General features: G+C 37.4%; 1 protein-coding gene across 8 annotated transcripts in view; it reads right to left on the reverse strand.

Moving 5' to 3' along the window:
- Positions 1–24,240, reverse strand: part of NSD2 (nuclear receptor binding SET domain protein 2) — a 93,956-nt gene that overhangs the window by 27,992 nt on the left and 41,724 nt on the right. For 7 of the 8 annotated variants that reach the window (XM_015862556.2, XM_015862561.2, XM_015862560.2 and 4 more), the window contains 6 exons: positions 15,541–15,706; positions 11,248–11,414; positions 10,406–10,900; positions 5,288–5,432; positions 4,194–4,271; positions 2,659–2,777 (listed from right to left, as the gene is read on the reverse strand). In XM_015862556.2, coding sequence (XP_015718042.1) covers positions 2,659–2,777; positions 4,194–4,271; positions 5,288–5,432; positions 10,406–10,900; positions 11,248–11,414; positions 15,541–15,706 — 1,170 coding nt within the window. The remainder of the gene's footprint in view (positions 1–2,658; positions 2,778–4,193; positions 4,272–5,287; positions 5,433–10,405; positions 10,901–11,247; positions 11,415–15,540; positions 15,707–24,240) is intronic. The other variant, XM_032444255.1, reaches the window with a different exon arrangement.

A 24,240-nucleotide genomic window follows, 5' to 3' on the forward strand; every position in this document is an offset into this window, starting at 1 on the left:
ACTATCTTGGTCTGAACTGATCAAATTAAAACCTTTAATTATTAAGGATAAACTGCAGAAGTACCATGTAAATTTGAGAATAAATGCAGAATTTAAGTCTCAATGGCTTGCTTTCAACTCCACAACTTGCAGCAGAGCCATTTTAAAAATTACTATGGTTAAGATTGTTCCAGCATTTCCAAAATATAAACACTCTTATCAAGGGAGCATTTAGAATGAATAAAATTGCTCCAGGTTGAGAATTTATCATTAAAAGTTTAGGCCAAAAACTGGGGAAACTGTTGTCAAAGCTGTGTCAAAATCAGACACTGTTCCTTACAGGATATCACTGTTGTTTTCTTTGTATCTTACAAAATCATTCAAATAGGAAGACCATAAAACTGTAGCCAAGAATGCTCAACACTATAAAAATGCTCAAATGAGCAATAAGAAAAAAACTCCACAGAACAAATTTTAGGTACTTTTTCATATATTCTTTATCTGACTGCTTTATAAAAGACGTCCAGGTGAGAAGGTACTGAGAAGGTGAGACTGTATTACAACGGTGCTGCACTACACTTGTACTAAATAGACTAAGGCATCCTGCCACTGATGCTGCTGTGTACAGTGAATAAATATGTGCAGGCTAATTCACGCATTTTAAAGCAGGATTTACAGAATCCCCTCCATTAATGTGCATTTTACATACATCATGAAAGCATCAATGAATGAAAAGTCTTTTTCAAAACTGTCATATAATTTAGTCACTTGTGATACAACACTCAGATTCTCTAAGTAAGAGTATTTGGGGACAGAAAGAAAAGGGTAATGCACAGCAAGAGCTCATGAAAGATCATTACACCTTCACCTATCCCAAAACATTGTACCATAAGTCTACACGCAATCTGGGAATAGAGGGATGTAGTGTACAGCTAGCGTTTGGTTTTTTGAGTCACTGTGTAGACACTGTTGCTGCCATTCACTATATTTTCTACTAAGCAGCAGCACATACAGCCAGGACCCTGGGCTGGTGGAGGCAGGAAGATGACTAAAAGATTATCCAGTGAAAAAAATAGATAAAAGCAGAAAGCAGCCATTCTACAATAACTGATCCTTCTGAGGGCAGAAGCACAGAAATTAAAGCCTTATGCATTTAAAGTTTCCAAATTGCACACCAGACTCCCTGCAATTAATTCTGATTAATTAAACAAAGGACACCACTTTCCAAATGGATGTAGCATGTTACCTAAGCCGGTATTATTCGTGGTGCTTATCATTTATCTCAATTATTTTATTTACTTCCTGTTAATAGGCGCACCTGCATCATGGTATCAAAGATATCAGGACTTCCTCTTTGTGTGCTACCCTGTAAACACCCTTCATTCTACTTGAGATGGTCTAGGCCAGTTGTTGCAAACTAAAACTGATCAGACTATAAAGAAGAAACTTTTATTTCATTCAAAACAGGGACGTTGTAACAAGGGTTAATTTCAATAAATAAACTTAATTATTTCCCTGTATCCAGTGCATTATAGTAATTCAAATCAATGAGACAAATCTGTGAAGTTTCTAAAAATCTCTTGGAATATAAAATGGATACTTGATCACTGGACTCTCAGAGCAGAAAGTGTAAAAACACTTTTGTCCCTCTTTTCTGTAAAGGTAACAAAACTTCTCTAAGAACTATCTTTGTTCCTTACTAATAAGTTACTTAAGTCTGGTTATCTGAAATTCTACTTACTGTCTACAATGAGCTTTAATCAGTTGTCTGGATGAAATAACAAGCCTACGAGACTGACATCTCTAAATGTGACCTCCAGAATTCATTCAAAAATAAATCTATCATCTTTCCATATATTAGTTTGCTTCATTTAACCACTGTGACACTGAAGTCCTCTGGCAAGGTCTGCAATACCCACACCACAGTATGGTACTCTAGTAACACATCTGAAAACATCTATGAGCTAAACTCTTCACAGAAGTAAAACCCAAGAAATTCACTGGTCTGAAATCACAACTAAATAAACCTGTCCTGGAGCATCTACAGGATTTGGGCTGACACTTACATACATAATTTTAGTGACCTATGTAAGGAAAATTGTCACAAGCAAGTTAAACTGAAAAGTAGCCTGTAATCTGCCTGATAAAGATGCTGTTTTTATCACTGTTGCCTACCTTATGCAATTAGACAAGATGTCACTAAAATGTACTGTAGGATTCTATCCAGTTCTTGAAAATAAGTTTTCCTATTCTGCTTAACTTGCATTTCTCTCTTCCCCAACTTTTGTCTAAAAGAAGTATCACTAACACATTAAAGATTCTTGTACACATTCTTGTATGCAGGCCTGAAATCTGATTCGCGGGGAAAGGAAAAGTACTATAAGGCTTGGCAATACTGAGATGTCATGTCTCTGCATATTCCTTTGGGAAACAGATTTTCTCAGCACACATTTTCACCACAGTCTAAGTAGCAAAAGCAACTTCACATCTCCTTGCTTGAAACCAAAGAAGAAAACCCATGGCAGTAAGCTCACGTTTCTCTGAATATTTACAACAGTTTAATTTGATACAAAGACATTACTTTTTTAGTCCTGAAAATGGAAATGCTGACAAACTTAACTACAGCAATGTGATTGGTGCTGCTATAAATCCACCCAAACAAACCAACAACATAATTACCTTCCGATTATTCTGTTTATCCATCCTGAGTCTTTTCCTAGGTGCCTCCTGAACTTCAAAATCTTCTGTAGGTTCCTTTGTCCTCTTTTTTTGGTTTCTTTTATTTCCATGTAAGTTACCTTGGGATGGGGGATGGGGGAAACTTACATGAAAAATAATCTAAAACCCGCTTTCAAATTATTTTGAACTGATCTAGTTATTATTTAAGTTACTTTTCTTTCAGTCATTATTTCTAAACATGGTTAAACATTAACACAGTTTGTCGACCTCTTAATGCCTAAGGTCTGGTTTCTGTTGCTGAAGGCAAGCTATAAACACATCCAAATCAACTGCTTAATTGTCATCTTAGAAAGGCAAGTCTGCCTACATAAGCACTAGATCTGAGTATTACTGCCCAACGTTTGTCTCATATTGTCAGACTGCAAGTGGTTTTAACTCTTCTGCCACTTTCTAATAACGTCTCATAATGAATCTAATTTTTACATCTCTGCCAGGAGTTCTCCAGTTGATAGTGGTGAAGGCCCTGGAAGCTTAAGGGGCTTCTGGAAAAAAACAAGCTATCACCAACTGTACAGATTAATTCTCTCTCTCTCTCTGGCATAGCAATTCTAGATTCTTTCCAATAAGCTTACTTACGTTTTACAGGAGACCATATGATCCCCTTCCTTTGTGAACCAAAATTCTTAGGAACGGATTCACTTTGGTCATTTTAAACCAAAAACGGACTTATTCACACATCTATATTCACTATGAAGTTCAAAAGCAGCTAGCTAAATAACAAAAGGTCACTGACTAACCTATATATTCTTTCCCTAGGTTCAGCAATTGTGTACACTTGCTCTATCACAAAAAGATAGATGAAGGTTTAAGAAATACACTGGCTCATCCGGATGAAATGACAATCATTACACTCTCCAGTACTCTCTAGTTTATGAAGCTACAGAGTATTATTTCAAAGACTGCAAGCTCCAGGGGCACAAATACGTAAACTGAAAATTGCCCTACAGCTACAAGTATTTCATTCCAGTGGGAACAAATAGTTGTAAATATTAAAAATATAGTAACTTGAAAATATGAATAATTTTCAAATTAATGTTCCTATCTAAAAAAACTAGGACTCTGATTTCATAAAGCAGACTGAAGTGGCTCCAGGAGAACCTGCTACTTACAAAAAGCCAGTAAAACAAATCCCACCATTCCAAGTTTAAGATAAGAGGATTTGGGTAGGGAAACGATTCAATCGACATGTTTTCATCTGTAGATAACTATAAATGTACACAATATATGTACTAGAAACACCTGGTACAGGTACAATTTCAATTACATTTCTTGCAATATGACACTGAGGAAGGTGAACAAAATTCAGCACTACAGCGTTTAGATATTTAATTTTGGATCCATTAAAATTCTATCGTCAAGGAAGACAACATCTGAGATAAAATAAAGAGATGATGATACGTGGGCGATTACATAAAAAAATACACTCAATAGCTACTTATAATGAACTATTTGCACACAACACAAATTTCAATTACTTCTGGATCTTGATCTCCTTTTAGGTGAGTCTTGAAACACTTTACGTTTGGCCTCTCCAATATTCTTCAATGATGAACCTTGAGAGATACAGAATGTGGTTTTTTTTAAACTGATATCCAAATATTTGACACTTAAATTTTAAAGTTAAAAACTTTTCAATTTTTCACAAAATTATGTTATTTCACACACACACAGATAGTTAACAAAACTGACTGCCATTTTTATACAAGTTTTTCCAAGTCTCACAAACTTTCAAACACTCACTCTCATTCTTGTCATTGCCCAAAGCAGCACCTGTTCGTTTCTAATACTTCCACATTGTCTTCTTATAGTGCTGAAAATCTATTTAAATTTGAAACGTGGTAACTACTAAAAAATTGCTAAAATCCATGTAAGTGCCAAACTACCTCCCTCCTTTCTCAAATACATGACTCCACAACCCTCAAGTGCTTTGCAAAATAATTGAGACTGATCATCAGATGCAAATGCTGGACAACAGTGACAAGAAAAAGGAGAAAGAAAAAAAACATATTTGAAGTCTTGTACAATGTCCTACAAATTTTGCATAGTACAATAAAATGCCAAGTGGATGAAGGACAAAGAATAAAGATCAGAATACTTCTTCCTGAGCTGATGATGATGAGGTGATACACTGTAAGTATTCATACTAAGAACAGGTGTAGCACTGATCACCCTTCTGAAGCCATTTACTATCTACCCTATTTTTAAAAAAGGCAACTCTAATTTTACTGGTATTAACACTTCATTTTCCCTTTCCAGCATCCACCTATAACAGGCAGTGGATGCAACGGCAGCTGCTTATGGGCAAAAGAAGAATGAGAAATCATCAGTCTCTAAACAGTAGAAGGTTTACATATAACAACTTTTCAGAACAATGAGCAAGAAATGTAGACTTCATGGGTTGCTTTTATTGTAACCATTGGCATTCCTTTGCTATTGGCACAAACACCAAGAATTAAAACTGGAAAACAGTGAAAGCTGTTTTCCCTACAGGTCTCAAATATGTGCTTAGTTTAACACCACTATGCTTATCAAATTTAGTTAGAGTACACTAGCACAGTTTTACGTTTACCAGAGTCTTCTTCAGATTTGGGAGAGGTCACTATGGCAAACTTTGTGTTATAGCGAGCTTTCTGTTTTTCACTAAGCATGTTCCACTGCGATTCAAGCAACTCTTCAATCTCCTCACTTGAAGCATCGGGATGTTCAGCAACCACCTATACATGCAGAAATAGGGTTTCATTAAAAAAAAAGAAGACCACCGAAAAGGACGGAATCTGTTCTTCCATAGCTTCAGAAAACTGGATACAAACAAGTTATCTAATGCTTCTCCTACACATGGAACTACATTTGAGCATTTTGTACCCAGTTTTGTTGTTTTATTTTTTAATAACCATTTCTTTCTCTAAAAAGAGAATCGTTTAGCAGATTCAGAAGCATTAAGAACCATTTTGGAACCATTTGCCTTTTAATATACAGAAAATTGACTACATGTAAATCCTGTGGCATGATGATTCAAAAACGTTCGATTATTACTGGATGAAGTTAAAGTCTATCCCACAGAAAACAGGCAAATGATATTGGAGTATGTGCTCGCCTATAAAGACATCCAGCAATTTATTGCAGAACTCACTATTCATAGGGAATCTCCTATCTTAGCAGAGAGACCTACTCAAATTAGCATCAGAGGTAACATTTGTCATTTTACAGTATTTACACAAATGCTGGGAATTCAAAAAGCTGTGCATCTTTTCTTAGTAGAAACGCAATACGCAATAGCTATCAACATTGAAATCAACTCACTTCCTAGGTAGTTTATTCAACACAAACAAAAAAGCCAGAAACCCCTTCAGTATTTCCATACTTTCTCTTAAGGAAAGACAGATTTGGTAACGTACAGAAATCAGAAAACTCTTAAGATTCTGCACTGTACCAAAATGAAACACAGCCCTTGGTCACTCGCTCACTACCCAGCATTCTCCAGTTCTAATCAACAGTGCCACCATTTATTACTGTAGTGATGCAACCAATACCCCAAAATCACGGAGCAAAATGAGAAGTAGGCCAATAAAGCCAAGTGTTCAAACAGTAACACCATTCAACAGTAAGACATCTTGTTCTGTGGAACTGATTAACCCTAACTTGTTAGAACTGAGTATTTTTACATTACAAATTCTGGTGTCAAGCAAGGTACAAGCGTGACTAAAGCTTCTCCAGAGGTTGGAATGGTTGTAACATCTTCCTTCCACTGAGATTAATTAGGGCCTAGTAAGAAAACACATGTAATTTTCTCCCTACTTCACTAGAATTCTTTTTGCTTTTAGCTCATATAATTTCCTCGCTCATAGGATATAACTACCTTTGGGGGCCTCTATTCAAAGTCTGATTAAACCTGAGAAGTGCCCAAAAAGTTACCGAGGAGACAACACAAACAGATCTACAAGACACCTCTTCTACACATCTCACTCTGTAAAGAAAACTAGGTAGGATCAATTCTGACCACTGGCTGCTGACCGTATATAGTTCACTCTGTCCAACAAGGGCAAAGAATTACTTAACTTTCTAAGGAATATCTACCTTTGTATGCACAAATGGCCTTAGTGTTACCTCCAGCTCCAATAAAATACAAATAAAAATGTGTCGATAAAATAGGAAAGCAGTGAAATGACAGGCAAAATAAAGCCATGTTTCTTAATGATCAGTGGACGCACGCAAAGTTGGACACCAACATCTTCATACTACAACATTCAATTCCTCCCATACACAGTTGAAACAGAACATGTGAAAGTCATGCACTTCTTCAAGAGATTTTTCTAAACATGAACAAAATTATGAAAAGTCCTGGATCTAGGATCGATATCTCTACAGGTGTATAAAAAATGGTGCTTAGATCAGGCACATACCAGCTCATCCAAGTAAAGCAAACTACCTCCATTCTTATTTGTCTTGATATTCAACAATTCCTTACACTTGCAGAAAGCTTCAATTGTACACCCTGCTATTGATATTAATGCTTCATTTACTAATGAAATCAGTTCTTAATTTACCTCAAAAAAGACTTAAGGCCCAAATCAAGTCATTAACATAAACGATATGGCTTTGTCTCTCACTGAAAATACCTTTATCTCAAGTCAAAACACCTTTCCTCTAACAGTTATGATGGTTGTATTTCACACAGTGAGTGCACAAGAAAACCAACAGTATAAAATACATTGGAACGCCTTTGGTAACTGCACAAAATACTTCAGTGTCTCACTATAACTATGAAAGTGCTCCAAGTTTAATTGCCTCCTTCTCTCATGGAAGCATTCCTGCTAAATCACTACAAACATTCTCCAGCAGTTCATGGAATTACAGAATGGCTCAGGCTGAAGGGAACCTTAAAGACCATCTGGACCCAACAACCACCATCCAACCTGGCCTTGAATGCCTCCAGGGATGGGGCACCCTCATCTCTCTGGGCAGCCTGTGCCAGAGCCCCACCACTCTGAGTAAAACGTTTGATCCTAATATCTAATCTAAATTTCCCCTCTTTCAGTTTAAACCCATTTCTTCTTATCCTATCACTATCAGATCATGTAAAAAGTCTGTCACCCTCATGTTCATAAGCTCCCTTTAGGAACTGGAAGGCCGCAATGAGGTCTCTCCTTCTCTTCTCCAATCTAAGCAAGCCCAACTACCTCAACTTTTCTACATAGGAGAGGTGCTCCAGCCCATTAATAATCTTCCCCTGGACCCACTTGAACAGCTCTGCATCCTTCGTTACCCTCAAAGAGCCACTATTAATTTCTGAAAACTTCAACTATTCCTGTACCATTCTCAGAAAATCAATACAGAAAGTAGCAATTAATAAAAACACTGATACAAGAATCCTAATACAAGACTCCAAACAAGACACAGTAGAAATGCATCTACTTTTAAGAAGCCCCACATGAGTAGTTTTTAGTCCTCCCTTCCCATTCACTCTCCCAAGCATGGGAGAAGCACTTGTAAATCCAGTTTTCCTATTTCCCGAGTACCTCTCTGCAAATAATTAAGGAACCATACTCTACTCTTTCAGATGACACCAATGTAAGTGGTTTAGAAAGTGGTCTGTTTTTTAAGCTAATACTACCATTCCATAAAAAATAACTGTATCTACAACAGGAAAAAAAACCAACCATCCAAAAAATCTTATATGGACAGCAACCTACGCAAGTTGAAACAGATAAGCCACACAGAAGGGAAAACACTGAACATTATTTGTATACAGTCTCCACTGAAGACACAAAACTGCCTTTTAGAAGCAACTTAACAAGCTTGAAGTGTTAACCAAACTTAGGTAGCAGGTATCTAAAATGCCAGTCACCTTCATATCAAGAGAAGGGAAAAATTAGGCTCTAATAGTCTTAATTTGATAGAGGACTGGGAGCTGCTGCTATCCATCACTACTGTAACCTCGTTCTGTTCTATGAATAGAAGTGGTTCAGTATCTACTAGAATGAATCACATTATCACATAGATTTGGGTTTTCATGACTGATTTTTATGACAAGGAATTCTAGGTAGAAAAACAAAGAAGCCCTCTCTATATATGTAATATTTTGAAACTCTGCTTTAAACTCTGTAGGATATTAGCCGTTATCATCAGTGTGAATTTTCAATTTTATATAAGTTTCTCAGTGTCTCAAAGTGGCAGGGAAGATGAAGCAATTCCTCAGTGTTTAATGGTGCAATATCCTTTGTATTTTCCATCTATTCAGTTGAGAGCTACAGTATAATCACAGAAAGGAATGACACATGTTAATTGGCACAGAAGATAAAAGTATAACATCAGCGTGTCTCTTCCATGGTAAGATGTGTTTGGATAAAACCAATCATAATAATCTCATTTATCCCAGAGCAGTAATTTCATGTGCCTCAGTGTTGCACAAGGCTTCTTGTTGCATATCTTACAGGCCAAGGAAATATGTTCTTGCCATTACATAAGATGCAAGGTTGTCTACAGAAATGGAAATAGAACTCTCTCAAACATGAGACAGATGTTTCACACATATCGCTTTTCATAACGAATATATCACAATCTGTATTTAATAGTCTAGCTACAAAATGCTCATTTCCAGAGCCAGCAAATTGAACTGCCAATGTTTTTCTCAAGTAAACCAGACCCACTAGAAGCTACATGCACACTGCTGTCATTTTTACTCTCATCAGTATCCTGAGATGTAAAGATCTAAGGAGATCCTGAAATTGAACTACAACTAATTTATCACCATACAATATAATCTGGCTTTCGATTTTTCTTTGTGACGTTCAGATTTCTTAATATTTTCTAACACAAATATCTTAAATTGAAATCAAACATTTAACAGCTGAAGTCTCTGACCAAGTCATCTCTAACTTTCTGCCTTTGTGGGTATTACAGGAAAGTACAACTAATATAGAACTAATATAAAACATCAGAACTCATCCTTCCACCAGTGCATGGAATAGTGCTGCAAATGCAGCAGAGGGTTGTAAGGAAGAAAAATGACGCTCATGATTTTAAAGTAGTGAGTCAGAACAATAATACTGCTTTTATACCTCTAAATGGCTTCCTATGAAATGCTGATATTATGGTAGTTATTTAATCTACCTTGCCCTGGAGTGTAGTCCTCAAGAAGGCCTAGTTTCTGTCCCAAGATACTGCACACTGACAGTGATTTTCATACACTTTGGTAACTGTTGAAGCTTTTTCTGAAGCTCAGCAAAGGACTCTAGGTAGGGAAATTGAGTTTTTGAGGAGTTAAAAGACATGGGAACACACTGTATAATTTGAGCCATGTTATCAAAATGAACGCACAAACTAACTGCAAGTAGATGACCATAAGCAGTATAACCTCGCTTATATTTGCCTGAGCATATGTATAGCATATCTACTATGTTTTACATATATTAAAAAAATTAAAACTAAGAAAAAGGACCGTTAAGTTATGTAGGAAGATACTAATAAGACACACTTGAAGTGAACAGCATTATCACTATTTTGTTCATATTATTTACATACTTCTTTCCTCTCTCTGTCTGGACCAAGATTTGATGCAGGTGTACTTTGTCAAACTCAGAGTATTACACATTCTAAAGTAATAGTTGCCAACGAAAGAGAAGAATTTCCTTTAAGTACAGAAATGAGCAGAGGCAATCATCCATAGTAACAGCTAAAAAACACTAACCTCATCTCTGTGCTTCTGACAAAAGACCAAAAACTGAGATACTGCATCGCCCTTTCTGCTTCGTGGAGTAGATGCTGGAGTTTTCTTTCTACCGAGAGGGGAGCCTATCCCTCTTTTGGATTCAGCCTGTTCAGATGACTTTTGAGGAGTAGTATTCTTAGTCTCCAACTGACTGCTTTCTTGTATATCATCAGTGGCAGACAATTTTGATGTCCTTCTCCTCCTCTTGTTAGGAATACCAGACTCCTTCATTGATTTCAGATTTTCAGTGGTTTCTTCATTTGAGTAAGATGACTCATCTGCCTCCTCCTCTAAAAGCTCCACAGCAATGCCAACTTCTTTTGCCACTTGAGGATTAAGATGAGGTCTGTCCCTAATGTAGATGAAGGTGTACTTTGCCTTCCGTTCTTCCACTGTCATGCCTACTGCTTCACTTGCTTGCTTAACACCCATCTCCCACTGTGGTCGCAGCTTCCCTGGAACAGGCTTTAACATCTGCAAGATTAAGAAAAGACTGTGAGAAATTTGCTTGTTTTTCATTCCAAGATACATCAACAAAGAACAATTCCAAGAGTCTAAGTGTAATGTATATTTACAATTCAGTTATTCAAATGGAATTGTATTTGAGAGTAATAATACCAAGCATTATTCACTGACAAAGCAGAACAATAATGACTTTTAATAAGTAACAGCGATGTGTCACCCCATGCTTCTTATCTGCAGATAAAATATTAGATAAAATGCCAGCTTAAAAGCTTACCAGAACATCTATTTACATCAATACATACCTATAACAGTAAAATAAAAGTCTGAAAATCTTGCCCTATTTGGTAGCCTCTTACCTTTATTTTCTCTGCTTTAGTGAGGGCTTGTTTTGCACTTTCCTGGCACAACTGTTCAAACTGATCTTTTCCTTTGAAAGGCACAAGGCTCTTCTCAAATATCCAGGCGCGTTCTGGAGCATCTCCAAAAAACTGAACATGATACTGACGAAAACTCTTTTTCTGTCCTGAAAAATAAAAACAAATGTATTTAAGAACCAACTGAAATTATTCTCTAATTTTTGCAAGGTGCTACATTTATTACAGTTGACCAAAGCACAGAATGAACAGTTGACCTTCCAAGCACCCACTTGCTGTTTTCAAAGTGTCTAGGATATGCGATTACGTTTGATATAAAAACCCACTAGCTTAACCTAAACAATAATATGCTTTGCTAAAACAACTTACAATAATCTGTCGGTGCATTCTGCATATACTAATTTATATATAAGCCTGCATTTTTCTGAAAATGAATTAAAAATCCAAGGTTTCAAAGCTTGGATCATCTACACACTCAGCCTGACCTCCAATCTGCCTAAACTATTCCTGAATAGAAACACACACACAGCTAATTTTAACAACTGCAATAAAAACTTCATCCTAACCAAGTCTTTAAGGAATCAGAGCAAGAATGGTAAAGGATTTGTGTGGTGGATGGGAGAACAGTTCTGAAATCTAGACGAGAAACATTCTTCTAAGTCATAAAGAGGAATACTGTTTCCTCTAAGAAACAAGCATATAATCTTTCCTCTCTGGAGTATTCTAACAAGAAAGGGGAACAGAACACTTTCAAAATCCATGGTAGAATTCACAGTTAGCAATGAATTTCTAAATGGCAAATGGTAGAGTTAAGAGAAGCAGACTTAAAATATCTTCTAGCATCTCCTTCCTATGTTTTAACATGCAGATTTGTTGTTTGCAAAGTATTTAGATTAGGGCATCTTTCATAGAAAAGAAAAGTTTCAACTGTAACAAGCTACACATCTGTGCTTGTCAATCCTGCTAGAAAGGATTAGTTGCCCAGTTTGCAGCATTATATGGTTTTTCAAGGTGCCGCCATATTAGTATATGTAAGATGTTACGCCTTTGATTATTCAGCAGCACAGTACCATGGCAATCTACCTTTTGCAGTGTAATACAGGGTATCTGTACTTGCCTAATTAATTAGTGTAATAGTGTCTGCTGATAGAATAACTAAAGCTATTTTTGAATTTGCAGGTGTCTCCTGGACAGAATCCATAACAATGCTCCTGGACAAAATAAGGGACATTACTAAGGATTATTACAAATAAAGACTCAATTTGTGGCTCAAGGAATCCTGGAACCACCAAGTACTAAAGGGTTAGGAGAGTGTTCTGTGGGGCTTACCACTATTATTCGTCTTCTACAATACCCCAGCATCTTTACCTATGTCAGAGACAGGATACTGAATGAAATGGGAGCTCTACTCTGAATCAGTATGGGATTTCTTATACACAAGCATGCATCCTGCAAGCTGAAACTTACAAACTTCCCAAGTCAAAGCAGCTGGAATGATGAAATCAAGCATAAACAGCAAGAAATTCAGACTGTTTATACATACTGTTGATCCTACTCCTAGAAATGAGAAATACAAAGACCTAACTGGGGATTTCTACAACTCCCACATTAAAGAACTCTTTTAGTTGGAACAGAAGACTTTTGATGATGTCTCTGCAGTAAACACTAGCGGAAGATAAGACAAGACTGGGAATACATACTGATGTTTTGAAAATCATTAGTGTGCATTTATTAATTATGAAGGCTGCCCAAGAGATAGTCAAACTTTCTGAAGGAAAAGGAAAGCCTCAAACCAACTCCAGAGCAAATATCAGAAAAGTCACCCCTCTCCACGTCCCTCCCCCATATATTTCTTCCAAGAGTTTGAATTTAACATCCGAAAATATGTGGGCTCCTCTTTCTGTTGATACTCCAAAGTTAGACTCAGAAATATGGCACTTTTTTAGCTACATCTGTTTTTACAGTTTCTTTTGAAAAGCTACCATAGAAATTCTTGATAAGGAGGCAACAATCTCACTCCTTTCAATGAGCAGAGTTATTCAGCCAGGAACAGAAACCAGCTTTGTTTCCCTCAAAATCCAGCTCTTCTATGTCATAATAGATCAAAGAGTCAAAACTAAAATCACGAGTTACCTGATGAAAACTCTGAAAGACTGCTACAAGAAAAATTCGTCTGAAGAACCTTTAACAGCCTCTTTAGCAATCGCATGAATGCTTGAAAGGGATGCCAAGAAGCCAGTCAGTTTACTACCAACATGGAGTCTACCTACAGTTCCAGAGATCCTCTTTTGTTTTAAAAACATACTGTAAACAAGATCATGCAGTATCTCCTAGCAGTTCATTCCAATACTTCACTGTCTTTTTCACCTTCAAGTTGATCTTCATATGTAGTCTAAGTGTTTTTTGTTACTAAGATCGCCTCTTTCCAGAGCAAGACGCATTTCTGCTTTTTCTCCTTTGCGTATTATTTAGGGGCAGTTAATGGGTTTTCCTCGTCAGCTTAAACAAATCCAGTTCCTTCAGTTTGATCTCACACTACGTTGCTGTTTATGTTCTCTCAGTACCTTCTCCATTTGGTTCACATCTCTTGAAATAAGATAGCTCAAATTGGATGAAATGAACATGGTGCCATCACTGAAAAAGCAGAGGATCTACTTCATGTATTTAATGAACATCATTATTTACGACATTATATATATATATATAATGTATAATTATATATATATAATATATATATATAGTATAATTTTGGTCCTACAGCTGTCAAAACTATACGGGGCTATTATGACACTCAGATTCTTCTCTGCAATAATGCAGCTTACCACTCACTTTCCAGCTTGGTCTTCTATCATTGTAAAAATCTACTTACTCCTACCAAGCAGAATTTTCCAGACCCCATCCACAAAGCACCAAGATCACTCTCATTTCCAATCCTACATGTTTATAGTCTCTCAACGCAAGACATTTTAAACTCTAATATGAAGCCTGTTTTTCAGGTTCTCAATGCAACCCCAATAACAAACGAGCAGTGAAGGAAGAGAGCCCTTTTCCCCCCCAACTACAAAGAACCCTTCTTTTCCCTGCTCTTTCACACACATACAAAAAAAACCCAACAACCCTGGAAATACATACTTAAAAGTTTTGTAGTAACAAGCAGATGTCCTACTCTATTCCCCGCAAAGGAAAAGGAACCCTTTTATTGATCTAATAAAACGTATCAAAGTATTTAGGAGTACAAATAAAAAAGCAAAATTATGTGCTTCTACTTTGGTTTGATATTCCTATTAACTTGCTTTTCCCCTTAATCTCCAACTTTTTTGGATTCCATTAGCAGGTCTTCCAAACTTTCAGTAAAACTTGAAATAAACACAATAAAACACTTCACAGCGTTCAGATGGAGCTAAAACGAATGAGTGACACAATAGGCCTGGAAAAATACTTTCTCTAAATGCAACAGTAGCAAACGGAAAGCCTAAGGAATGCTCACAGTTTGAAGTACCAAAGGACACTGAACAGGCTGAAACATTCTATGTCTTCACTGCCTCCATATTTTTTTTGGTAATGCCTACCCCAAGCCCTCAGATCCCTTAGTCTAGGCACCAGGATTGTAATGAAGCACAACTCTGAGAATACTGTGGAAGCACTTAAGCAAACTGGATATATATTATATTATGGAACCAGATGGGATGCTTTAGTCCAACTAGACAGCAAAAAAAGGAGCAGGGTCCTTGTAGACATCGAATTAAACTTGAAACAACAGTGCAAAATTGTAGTGAAGAGGGCCAGGTACTTGCATTAGGAAGAATAAAGCCTGCCAGATATGCTTATTGCCTTCTCTTCAGCCCCCATAAGACCTCTGAAATACTCTACCTACTTTTGGGTTCCTCAGAAAAATGAAGACGGGGGCCAACAAAAAGCTAAATTACATGATGTATACAGTAAGACGTCCAGAGAATATCTCCATAAAAACAATGGAAAGTATCAGGTAATTTTTAATAGGATTTCACCCGGTTTCACAGATCAAAAAGTTGATCTCTTTTTCACAATGTTCAGGTTAAAATAAACCCAAAAAACAAAACACCAATACAGCAAAAAAAACAAACTCAGGCTGCTGTGTGCTCAAAAATAGTGCTTGCATGATACTAACATCCCTCTTGACAGTGATGAACTGGTTCAGTTACTGATACAAACAAACAGATAAAACGAACAGAACTTTCCCAAAATAATGTTTACATTCTGATAGAAAACCAAATGTTTGTAGCATCGTGGACATACCTTTTAGTTTAGTGTAGGAATGAAGAATAGGATCAGCAGAAACCATACATGGCCACCATGGAAAACCTGACACTTTAGACCACACTAGATCTCCTATATTATACTTCAACAGATGGACTTTGTCATCTTTGACGGTAATTTGTGTTGAATCTCTCTTAGCAGGAGCCTTAAAAAGAAAAAAAAGGGAAAAATATTATTACATTTCTCCTTTAGATATACACTAGAATTATTAACATCACTCAAAAATAAACAACAAACATTTGTATTCTGTTGAAACATTCAAGTAGAACATAAAATCATAGTGATAGTGAAAAAAAGTAAGAACTAGAACACTAAAATAAAGGGTTATAGTATTTGCCAGGAAACAATAATTATAGTTCATATATAACAAAAAATAAGACATATTTTTTCATCTTTCACAGCAAAGAAATCTCAGTTCCATTTGTTCTTCTTTTTAGTTTGAAATATCAGCATGGAAGCTGTGGTTTGCCTTTATCGTTCTGAGTAACTGCTGAGAGACCATCAGGAAGGCTTTAATTCCAAACACATTCACTGAGCAGCAACTGAAGATGCAGAAGTGTCAATCTGTTTTTATTGAACATTATCAGTCAAGTTAAGTGCTATACAAACAAAAATTGTCTTGAATTCAAATCTAGAGTAGACTGCAATGGCTTTATGTCTAAACAGTAACCGTGTGCATAACCAGTCAAGGAAAAAAATCCCCAAATTTTGCATTTTTAGCTCTCTTTCTACATTGTAAAGAAAACATGACACAAACCCTCCACCCCCACACCCTTTTGCAATGTCATTTTTCCCCATTCCAGTTTTAGAAGCCAAAGTTTGTGAGTGTCCAGTTCATGCTTTAAAGGTAGTTCAGTAGCTGGAAAACTATCACAAATCTCTTTCTGCCTCAATGGATAGATTTAAACAGTACAAGGGAGTTTTATGTTTCCCACTGACAGGACCACATTTGTTATTATTGATAATGAAATTCACCAGTGCAGGCATTTGTTCAGAAAATAAAACCATGTCACATTCTATGAAGCTAGTGACGTTCTTTTTATCTTCATTTTGTTCTATCTGATGTAAATAACAAACGCCCTTATCTAGGTAAACTTTAACACTGGATGTGAGAAAGCACAGAACATTTCTCATTGCAGGTGTCAGTAAAAATAAGTAATTATTTTGCATTTCTGTTATTCTATATTTATGTACAATGCATTATATTATTCATCTCCTGTACTACTAGATCAACAAACAGAAGGCAGAGCAGGGCTTCAGGCTTTCAGTGGATTTAATGTTAGAGCTGGAACAAAATTCTGCTTTAATTAATACAAGTGGCAAGAGGAAAGAGGAAATACTGTTAAGAACCTGAAAATCTACAATGTGGAAATGTATAGTATTTGAAACATCGTGTTGAATCAAAACAGACAAGGTTAACTTATAAATAGACTTTTAAACCCAGAGAACGCTATTAAGACTAACACTGTTGTACAAAAGCAAACAACAAATCTTTGACATGCTGTAACAGCAATACTCAAACAGAGGTACATCCTGCTAGAATCATAGAATTACCCAGGTTGGAAAAGACCTTGAAGATCATCAAGTCCAACCGCAGCCTAACCAGTACCCTAACTCTAAAAACCCTCCACTAAATCATACCCCTGAGCACCACATCCAAACGGCTCTTAAACACAACCAGGGATGGCGATTCAACCACCTCCCTGGGGAGCCTGTTCCAGTACCTAACTACCCTTTCTGTAAAGAAGTGCTTCCTAATATCCAACCTAAACTTGCCCTGGCGCAACTTGAGGCCACAACAGAAAAGAAACTTAAAGCTCATAGCACTGAGAAACTCCTTTCCTCAAAGCTTCTAAAGCTGCTCCTGGTAAACACACATGACACCATGTCATCTGATGGTTAGGAGCAGTTACTCATCCAGTGATTCAGCTTTTTGGATGAATTTAGATCTGGTTCATGTGCCTGCAGCAAGAGCTGTGTTCCCATGTCTCAAGGTTTTTGGCTCTCTAAGGAATCTGCAAGACTGTCAGAAATCCCCTGCTGCTGAGCCTGCCTCAAGTCCGGCACTCTCAAAAGACATGAGAGATTCCAAGCAGATGTGAAAAACCCAATGCTCTTTCTAGCAGTTAAACATGACATAAAAAGTTAAGCTGAAAAGCTATGAATTAAGAAACATGTACACTAGGAACACGTCCGGAAAAAAACATTAATCTTAAGATACAAAAACCAACTTCAACATTTAAACAACATTCATGGGATGAAAATATTTTCAGAAAAATCTAACCGAAAATGTGGAAGTTATTCAGGATTCTCAGCCTCATTTTTAATTTACAGCCCCCGGGATTTTTCATGATACGCAACTAAGCTGAAAAGATTTACAGCTACAATCTGAGAGGGATCGGGCTGGAATAATGAAAAGGCTCCAGCAGTGCTTCTTACTGCCACATAATCTAAAAGGGATGGCACTACGGGGGTGAATATTGCATTTCAACACATCTACAAGCGCGTCACGAATTTCAGCTTCTTTGATGGATCATGATTAAAAAAACTGGGAAAACAACAGCCCTCTGATAAGAACCGCAAGGCTGATCTATGTGATACTTTCTGTATTTATGCTTTCTTTTATTGACAAAATGTTACTTAAAACCCTACAGACTGTACCGGCGTGAGCTCATTCTTGTTCATCCTCCTTTCCCATATCACCCTGATTTCATTTGATTTCCTCATTCCTGAAGTTACTCTGATCCATTTCATTAGGTATCTCAACTCTAAATGATAAGGTGAAATACCTGCCATGTACTTCTGAAACAAGCAGCCCTCTGATGCTAACAGCCTCTTTAATATTTCCTCTGTAAAGCATTTTTGCACAGCATAGCATTAGAAATCTTAAGTATTAAAGTTACTCAAAAACCATCAGGACAAGATAAGACACCGGCAGGCGGTCACATACATAGATTTAATCTGTGTCATTGTATGAATAGAGCTGGAGCTTTTTCAGGAGACACTTGTATTCACAGTACAGAAACAATGTGGCTCGCAGCATTTTTTCTCTGGAGGAAAACAGGAATTGCTGTTTGGGCCATTTTTTATTAAGCAATAATTGAGTATCCCTAACAAGATGCAGCTAATAACACAGGCAATCACTGTGCATCTGTAGAACATGGAGAGGCAGGGCTGGAAGCATTCCTGTGGTGGTCTGTGATGAGTAACTCATATTGCTGCAACAGCAGACCAGTTCTTTTTGTGATGATTCTTAAACGAGCAAAATACGATGAAAAACTCCTTGTTTTAGAACACAACTGCAAAGCGAAGGAAGCTCAAATGAATCAAGTTACTTTAAAATACCTTCTCCTCAATTTTTGCATGTAATGATGACACTCTTGCATGAAGTAGAAAACATATAGGCTTCCTTAAAACGGTTCAAATCTCTAATAGGATAACCTACCACAAACATAAACAAGTGGAAGCCCATAGGATTTTCTATGCTGTAGAGGAGCATAGATCACTCACAGCTTACTGTTAGTTCTCAACTAAGTCAGGCCTGCTGTTTCGCCCTGTCCTATTACATTTTCCTGTCCTTTTGACAGAAGCAAACACATATAGTTTCAGAATCTCCCCTTCTTCTCCCATATAAGCAAGCTCTGCAACTGCTGAGATAGATACCCACAGTCACCTGCGCCAGACTTCAAGCCTTCTGCACCCAACGGGAAGGCAGAAACAGTTTGGGAGCTTCTTTCTTTCCTACCTCGACCAATAATTTCAGTGGCTTTTTTTCCCTTTTTCAAACACTGAATTGCAGAGAAGTTACACAAATAGGACGGCTGAAGCCCGGGCGAGCAGGTGATGACTGAAGATCACACAGGCCATTTGATAGGCTCCACATTCCTTAGTATTGCAGACACTGGTTTCAACAGAAATCTCTGGCTTTCTGGATTTGAACCCTAATGAAAGCCTTGCTCTGAAAGGGAGCTAGACAGATTTCAAGTTTATTTTGTCTGGGGGACTGTGGAATAGAGTAACTCAATTACCATAACTGAGTTTTTCTGCAAGAAATTATGCCTTGAAGAATACCAGCATTCTTAAAAATTCATCCAAGACAGCAACTGTAACAGGCTGAGATATACCAAAGAAGAAAAGAATATTTAACATGTCTTTCCTCTCCTCTGAACATTTCCAAGATTTGTTTGCCATTTCTCTCAGCACTTTCATAAGTGATGAGTGACAGGCAGATTGACAGGAATTCCTGACAATTCTGTTAGCATTCTACCAGACCAAAGAAGTGAAATGCGATGGCTTGGTCATAGAAAACATTTGCATTTAATTTGTCTACAACCCATCAAAAGAATTCATCCAGCTTTCATTTAATTCTGGGCTGACTATGAATGTGAAGAGACAAGAACATATTGTGTCTGATGGGTAATTTCAAAGTTTAAAATCATTTTAAAGCAACTACAGAGCGTGATGCATTTAAGAACAACATTGTTGCTGTGCTGAATGCAGAGCTTCACATTTGTCTGTATTGCAGCCTTTCAATACCTGAAGGGAACTTACCTTGGAAAGGCTGACAATAGCAGACAAGGGGAAATGTTTAAGTTGAAAGAGGGAAGATTTAAGTGATGTTAGGGAAGTTCTTCACTAGGAGAGTGGTTAGGCCTGGAACAGGCTGCCCAGGGAGGTTGTGGATGCCCCGTCCTTGGAGGTGTTCAAGGCCAGGTTGGACGGGGCCCTGGGCAACCTGATCTAGTTGAAGTCTGGTGGCCCTGCCAGGCAGAGGGGTTTGAACTACATGATCCTTGAGGTCCCTTCCAACCCGGGTCATTCTGTGATTCTGTGTCTGTAGACTTGGTTATGAAAGTACTATGAACATTTTTAAGCTGGCAAGGGACTAATATACTCTTTAAAAACCCACCTACAAGGCTTACCAGGTAACGTCGGACTGAGCTAAGTCACCTGTTTTGAAATTATCAGTGGTGAAGAATAAAGATATTAATAGAATGGTAGATATCAATAAAATAGTAATGATCTATTTAGTGTATATGTGCATTAATGTGTAAGGAATTAAACCCTCAAATTAACTGTGAATTAACTGAAATGTCAAGAAGAATAGTATTCCACTGAACTAACTTTGGAAGCTACAGAAATCGTCAACTTCATGTAACTGTAAATCGCCACAAGGATTAGACACAGAACACCATCCAGAAGTGATGGAGAATGAATTAGTGGATGAAACAGAGTATTTTTTATCCCAGACTTGTGTAATAAAAATAAAAATGACATGGTTTTGTCTTCTCTTGCCTCTTGCCTCTCTGTCAGTTAAGATAGTGAACTAAGGAGGTGCCTATAGAAATATGTTCCTTGGAGAGGTTCAGGAGACATGGGAACTTGTCTGAAGGAAAAGGGCACAACAAAGCAGAAAAGACTTTTTGTCACTTAAAATGTGACCAATGACTGGGTTCACTATTAACAAACAGACAAATATACTCCTTATAAAAAGACAGTGGTTCCAAGTTTATCTTCCTTGAGAACTAACCATCATAATTATGCTGTGAGGAAAGCTCTTGCTTCCTGGAAAATTTAAGACTTTAATTTGACAAAGGACAAATCACTGTTCAGCCTTCAGGCAACAGAATGGAAGGACGCAGCTACTTTCCTAATGAGTTACGTTCTATCATTCAGGACAAAGAAGTGGCTTCTCACTCTCATTAAATGTAAAAATCTCATTAAGTCCCTTCAAAACCCCAAATCAGAACCTAAGCTTGATTAAAATCAGTGCAAATCCCTCAATATATACTACAGCTTCAAATGAAAAGGTTAATAACACAAGACTCATTCCAAAGTGAGGCCAGTACTTATTCCAAATGATTCTATTAAATATAGTATCCTCATAGAAATTACCACCTTAGTGACGCTTTTTTGGAAAAAGCTCAATTATTGCTAGAAAATGGAGAATGATGAGGAAACATGAAGAAGCAATGAAGTGCTGACGTTTCGTGTCTTATCTTCAGCACAACAGAAAAGGACACTACAGAGAATCCAAAGACTGCAGTTCTCAAAACATCACTGCACCCATGTCTGCAAACTGTGCCTTGCTCCAAACGTCTGCAGGACTTCTGCCAAAGATGCATCATATTGTGTAACGAGCTACAGCCTGCAGGGGAAGTGGACATAAAAAGCTCATATATCAAAATAAAATGAGATTTCTAACTGCTTTATACCAACACAGATATTTTACTAAAACCATTAATATTCAGTTTTTAAAACTACCTTCAAGTTGTCTTTTCTTCTGTTACTAAGCACCTGAAAAAAGGAGGTGCTGAGATCATGACACTGTGAAGAATTACCTCTGAAGATATTAAATTTCATTTATTTAGGGGGAAGTTCTTCACTAGGAGAGTGGTTAGGTCCTGGAACAGGCTGCCCAGGGAGGTTGTGGATGCCCCGTCCTTGGAGGTGTTCAAGACCAGGTTGGACAGGGCCCTGGGCAACCTGATCTAGTAAAGGTGTATGTTTGGTGGCCCTGCCAGGCAGGGGGGTTGGAACTACATGATCCTTGAGGTCCCTTCCAACCTGGCTCATTCTGTGATTCTTCCCAGTACAACCACAGTTGTTTTTATTCCATGTGATCATATGGCGGGTAGAGAAAAACAAATAAATCTCTGCTCTACTTGTAGATCCCCTAAAAGCTTTGCTGGGATGGCTGAGGCTCTTCAAAAGCCAAATGCAAGTTTAATTACAAGAGCTTTCTTTCCTCCATTTCCCTCTACAGACTCATCTAGGAGCAGCTCACAGCACCATGCAGTATCCTCCCTTCTGAGATGAAAGAAAGCAGACAAAGAGTAAGTTTAGATGGGGATTCATAATTTAGATTATGGATTTTAAAATACAAGATCAAATTTGTATTTCAAATCGATGACATTTCAATTATTTTTTCTGGCTTCGCTTCCCTCGTTATCGAGTTCCAAGCTGACGACATGTTTTCTAGATGCTTTTACAGTTAAAAACAAATCTGTCTACCCCAGTCAGCAATCTTCCCTTACACAAACACTATATGAGCAAGCAGTTTAGAAATAATCTTCACATGGCATTTCACTAACTAGGACACTATCTTTATTTCACAATATAGGGTTGAAAGGAAACAGATTCAATCATTCACAGATAGACCCAGTAGATAGAAGTTCTGGAACACTTCCCAACCCTCAATCCTTCTGCAAATGTGGAGAGCAGTTTCATTCAGCAGCTTTACTGAATTTCTACATTTACATTTAGATGACCTCTTAAATCACGAGCTACTAGCTTACTGCTGAAAAGTTCCATGTCCCAAAAAATCAGTATTTAAATTAGATACGACTTGATCAGAATGAATGAAACTTTCTTTTATAGCAAGAATTGTAAAAAGATTTCTGCCTACACTCAACTTATCCAACATTTGCCCATCCTCAGAAGTTTTAACTGTGGTATTTCAGTATATAAGACAACGTGGGTATGAGATGCTATAGAAGTGTGGAAAAGCACCATGACAGAGCCATGAGGAAGCTTACAACAGGAATTCTTAGCACTCTCCTAACACCCTCATAGGGCTGAGTAAATAAGAGATTTCCCAAAGCACTTTGTTATAAACAGATATGCTCTTGGCAGCTCACAGAGATCCAAGGTAGCGCAGGTAGAAGTTCAGAATCCTAATGATCTGGGTAGAAAAACCCAAGCCCAGATAACACCATCAAATCCCAGACCTACCAAACATTGTCTTCTGGTAGAGACAAATACTTGTCTCTACATTTTCTTGCTATAGTGTAGGTTTAAGGAGAACGAATGCTGATTTGGTGTAAAGGAAGTCCATGGCAGAGTCCAGATACTACTTAGATTGGGAGAGTAGGCCTTTAAACTGAACACCACACATAAAAGCAGGCAAGAGAGGTTTCCAGGTGAGTAATTTCCGCTGTGTTGCTACACACAGCTAAAAGGTCCTCCAGTTGTAAAGGTTAAACACAAGAGTATCAGTCTACTGGCAAGTGGGAAAAAACAAATAAACATAACCTTGATTTGGCAACAATGAAACATATTTCATAAACATTTCTTATTTTCAGCAATAAAGATGTGCTGAAAACCCCAATCAGGAATACCCGAACCCCATATAAATGAGGTGATCATTGCAGAATAACATAAAGCACAAATTCAAAGCACTATCATTTCCATACGACGAAGATCCCAAAATATTTCAGTCTGTTTCAATCATCCTCAACATACATTCAAATTTACATGTATTGATCCACTTTCTCCTTCCTCCCAAAAAAAGAAAAATGAAGCTTTTCTATCATTAGGTGCCTTGAAGCCACAGATTTTACCGTATAAAGGTATCTGGGTTTGCTTGGCAATGGTCTGGGCAAGATCCAGTTTTCCCCCCTGTGCTCGATTTCTAAACCAGAGTATTTGTATGAGCTCCTTTGGTGACAAAGAGATTTATTCCTTACTCCTGACAAATTACATTTTTAGTGGCTGTCCATTGCTCAATAAAACAGCTCAATAAAACAACTCCTTCAAGTGCTCGCACAAAAAGCAGCCACAGAAATGTTAGCCAGGTTGGGTCTATTTACTCAAAATAAAGTGATAACTAAACAGTGGCAATAGGCAAACTGACCATTAGTGTCTGTGAACAGAGAATCCTGAGTTCCTGAAGTCCAC

This window comes from Coturnix japonica, chromosome 4 (assembly GCF_001577835.2).
Source record: "Coturnix japonica isolate 7356 chromosome 4, Coturnix japonica 2.1, whole genome shotgun sequence".
Taxonomy (NCBI): Eukaryota; Metazoa; Chordata; class Aves; order Galliformes; family Phasianidae; genus Coturnix; species Coturnix japonica.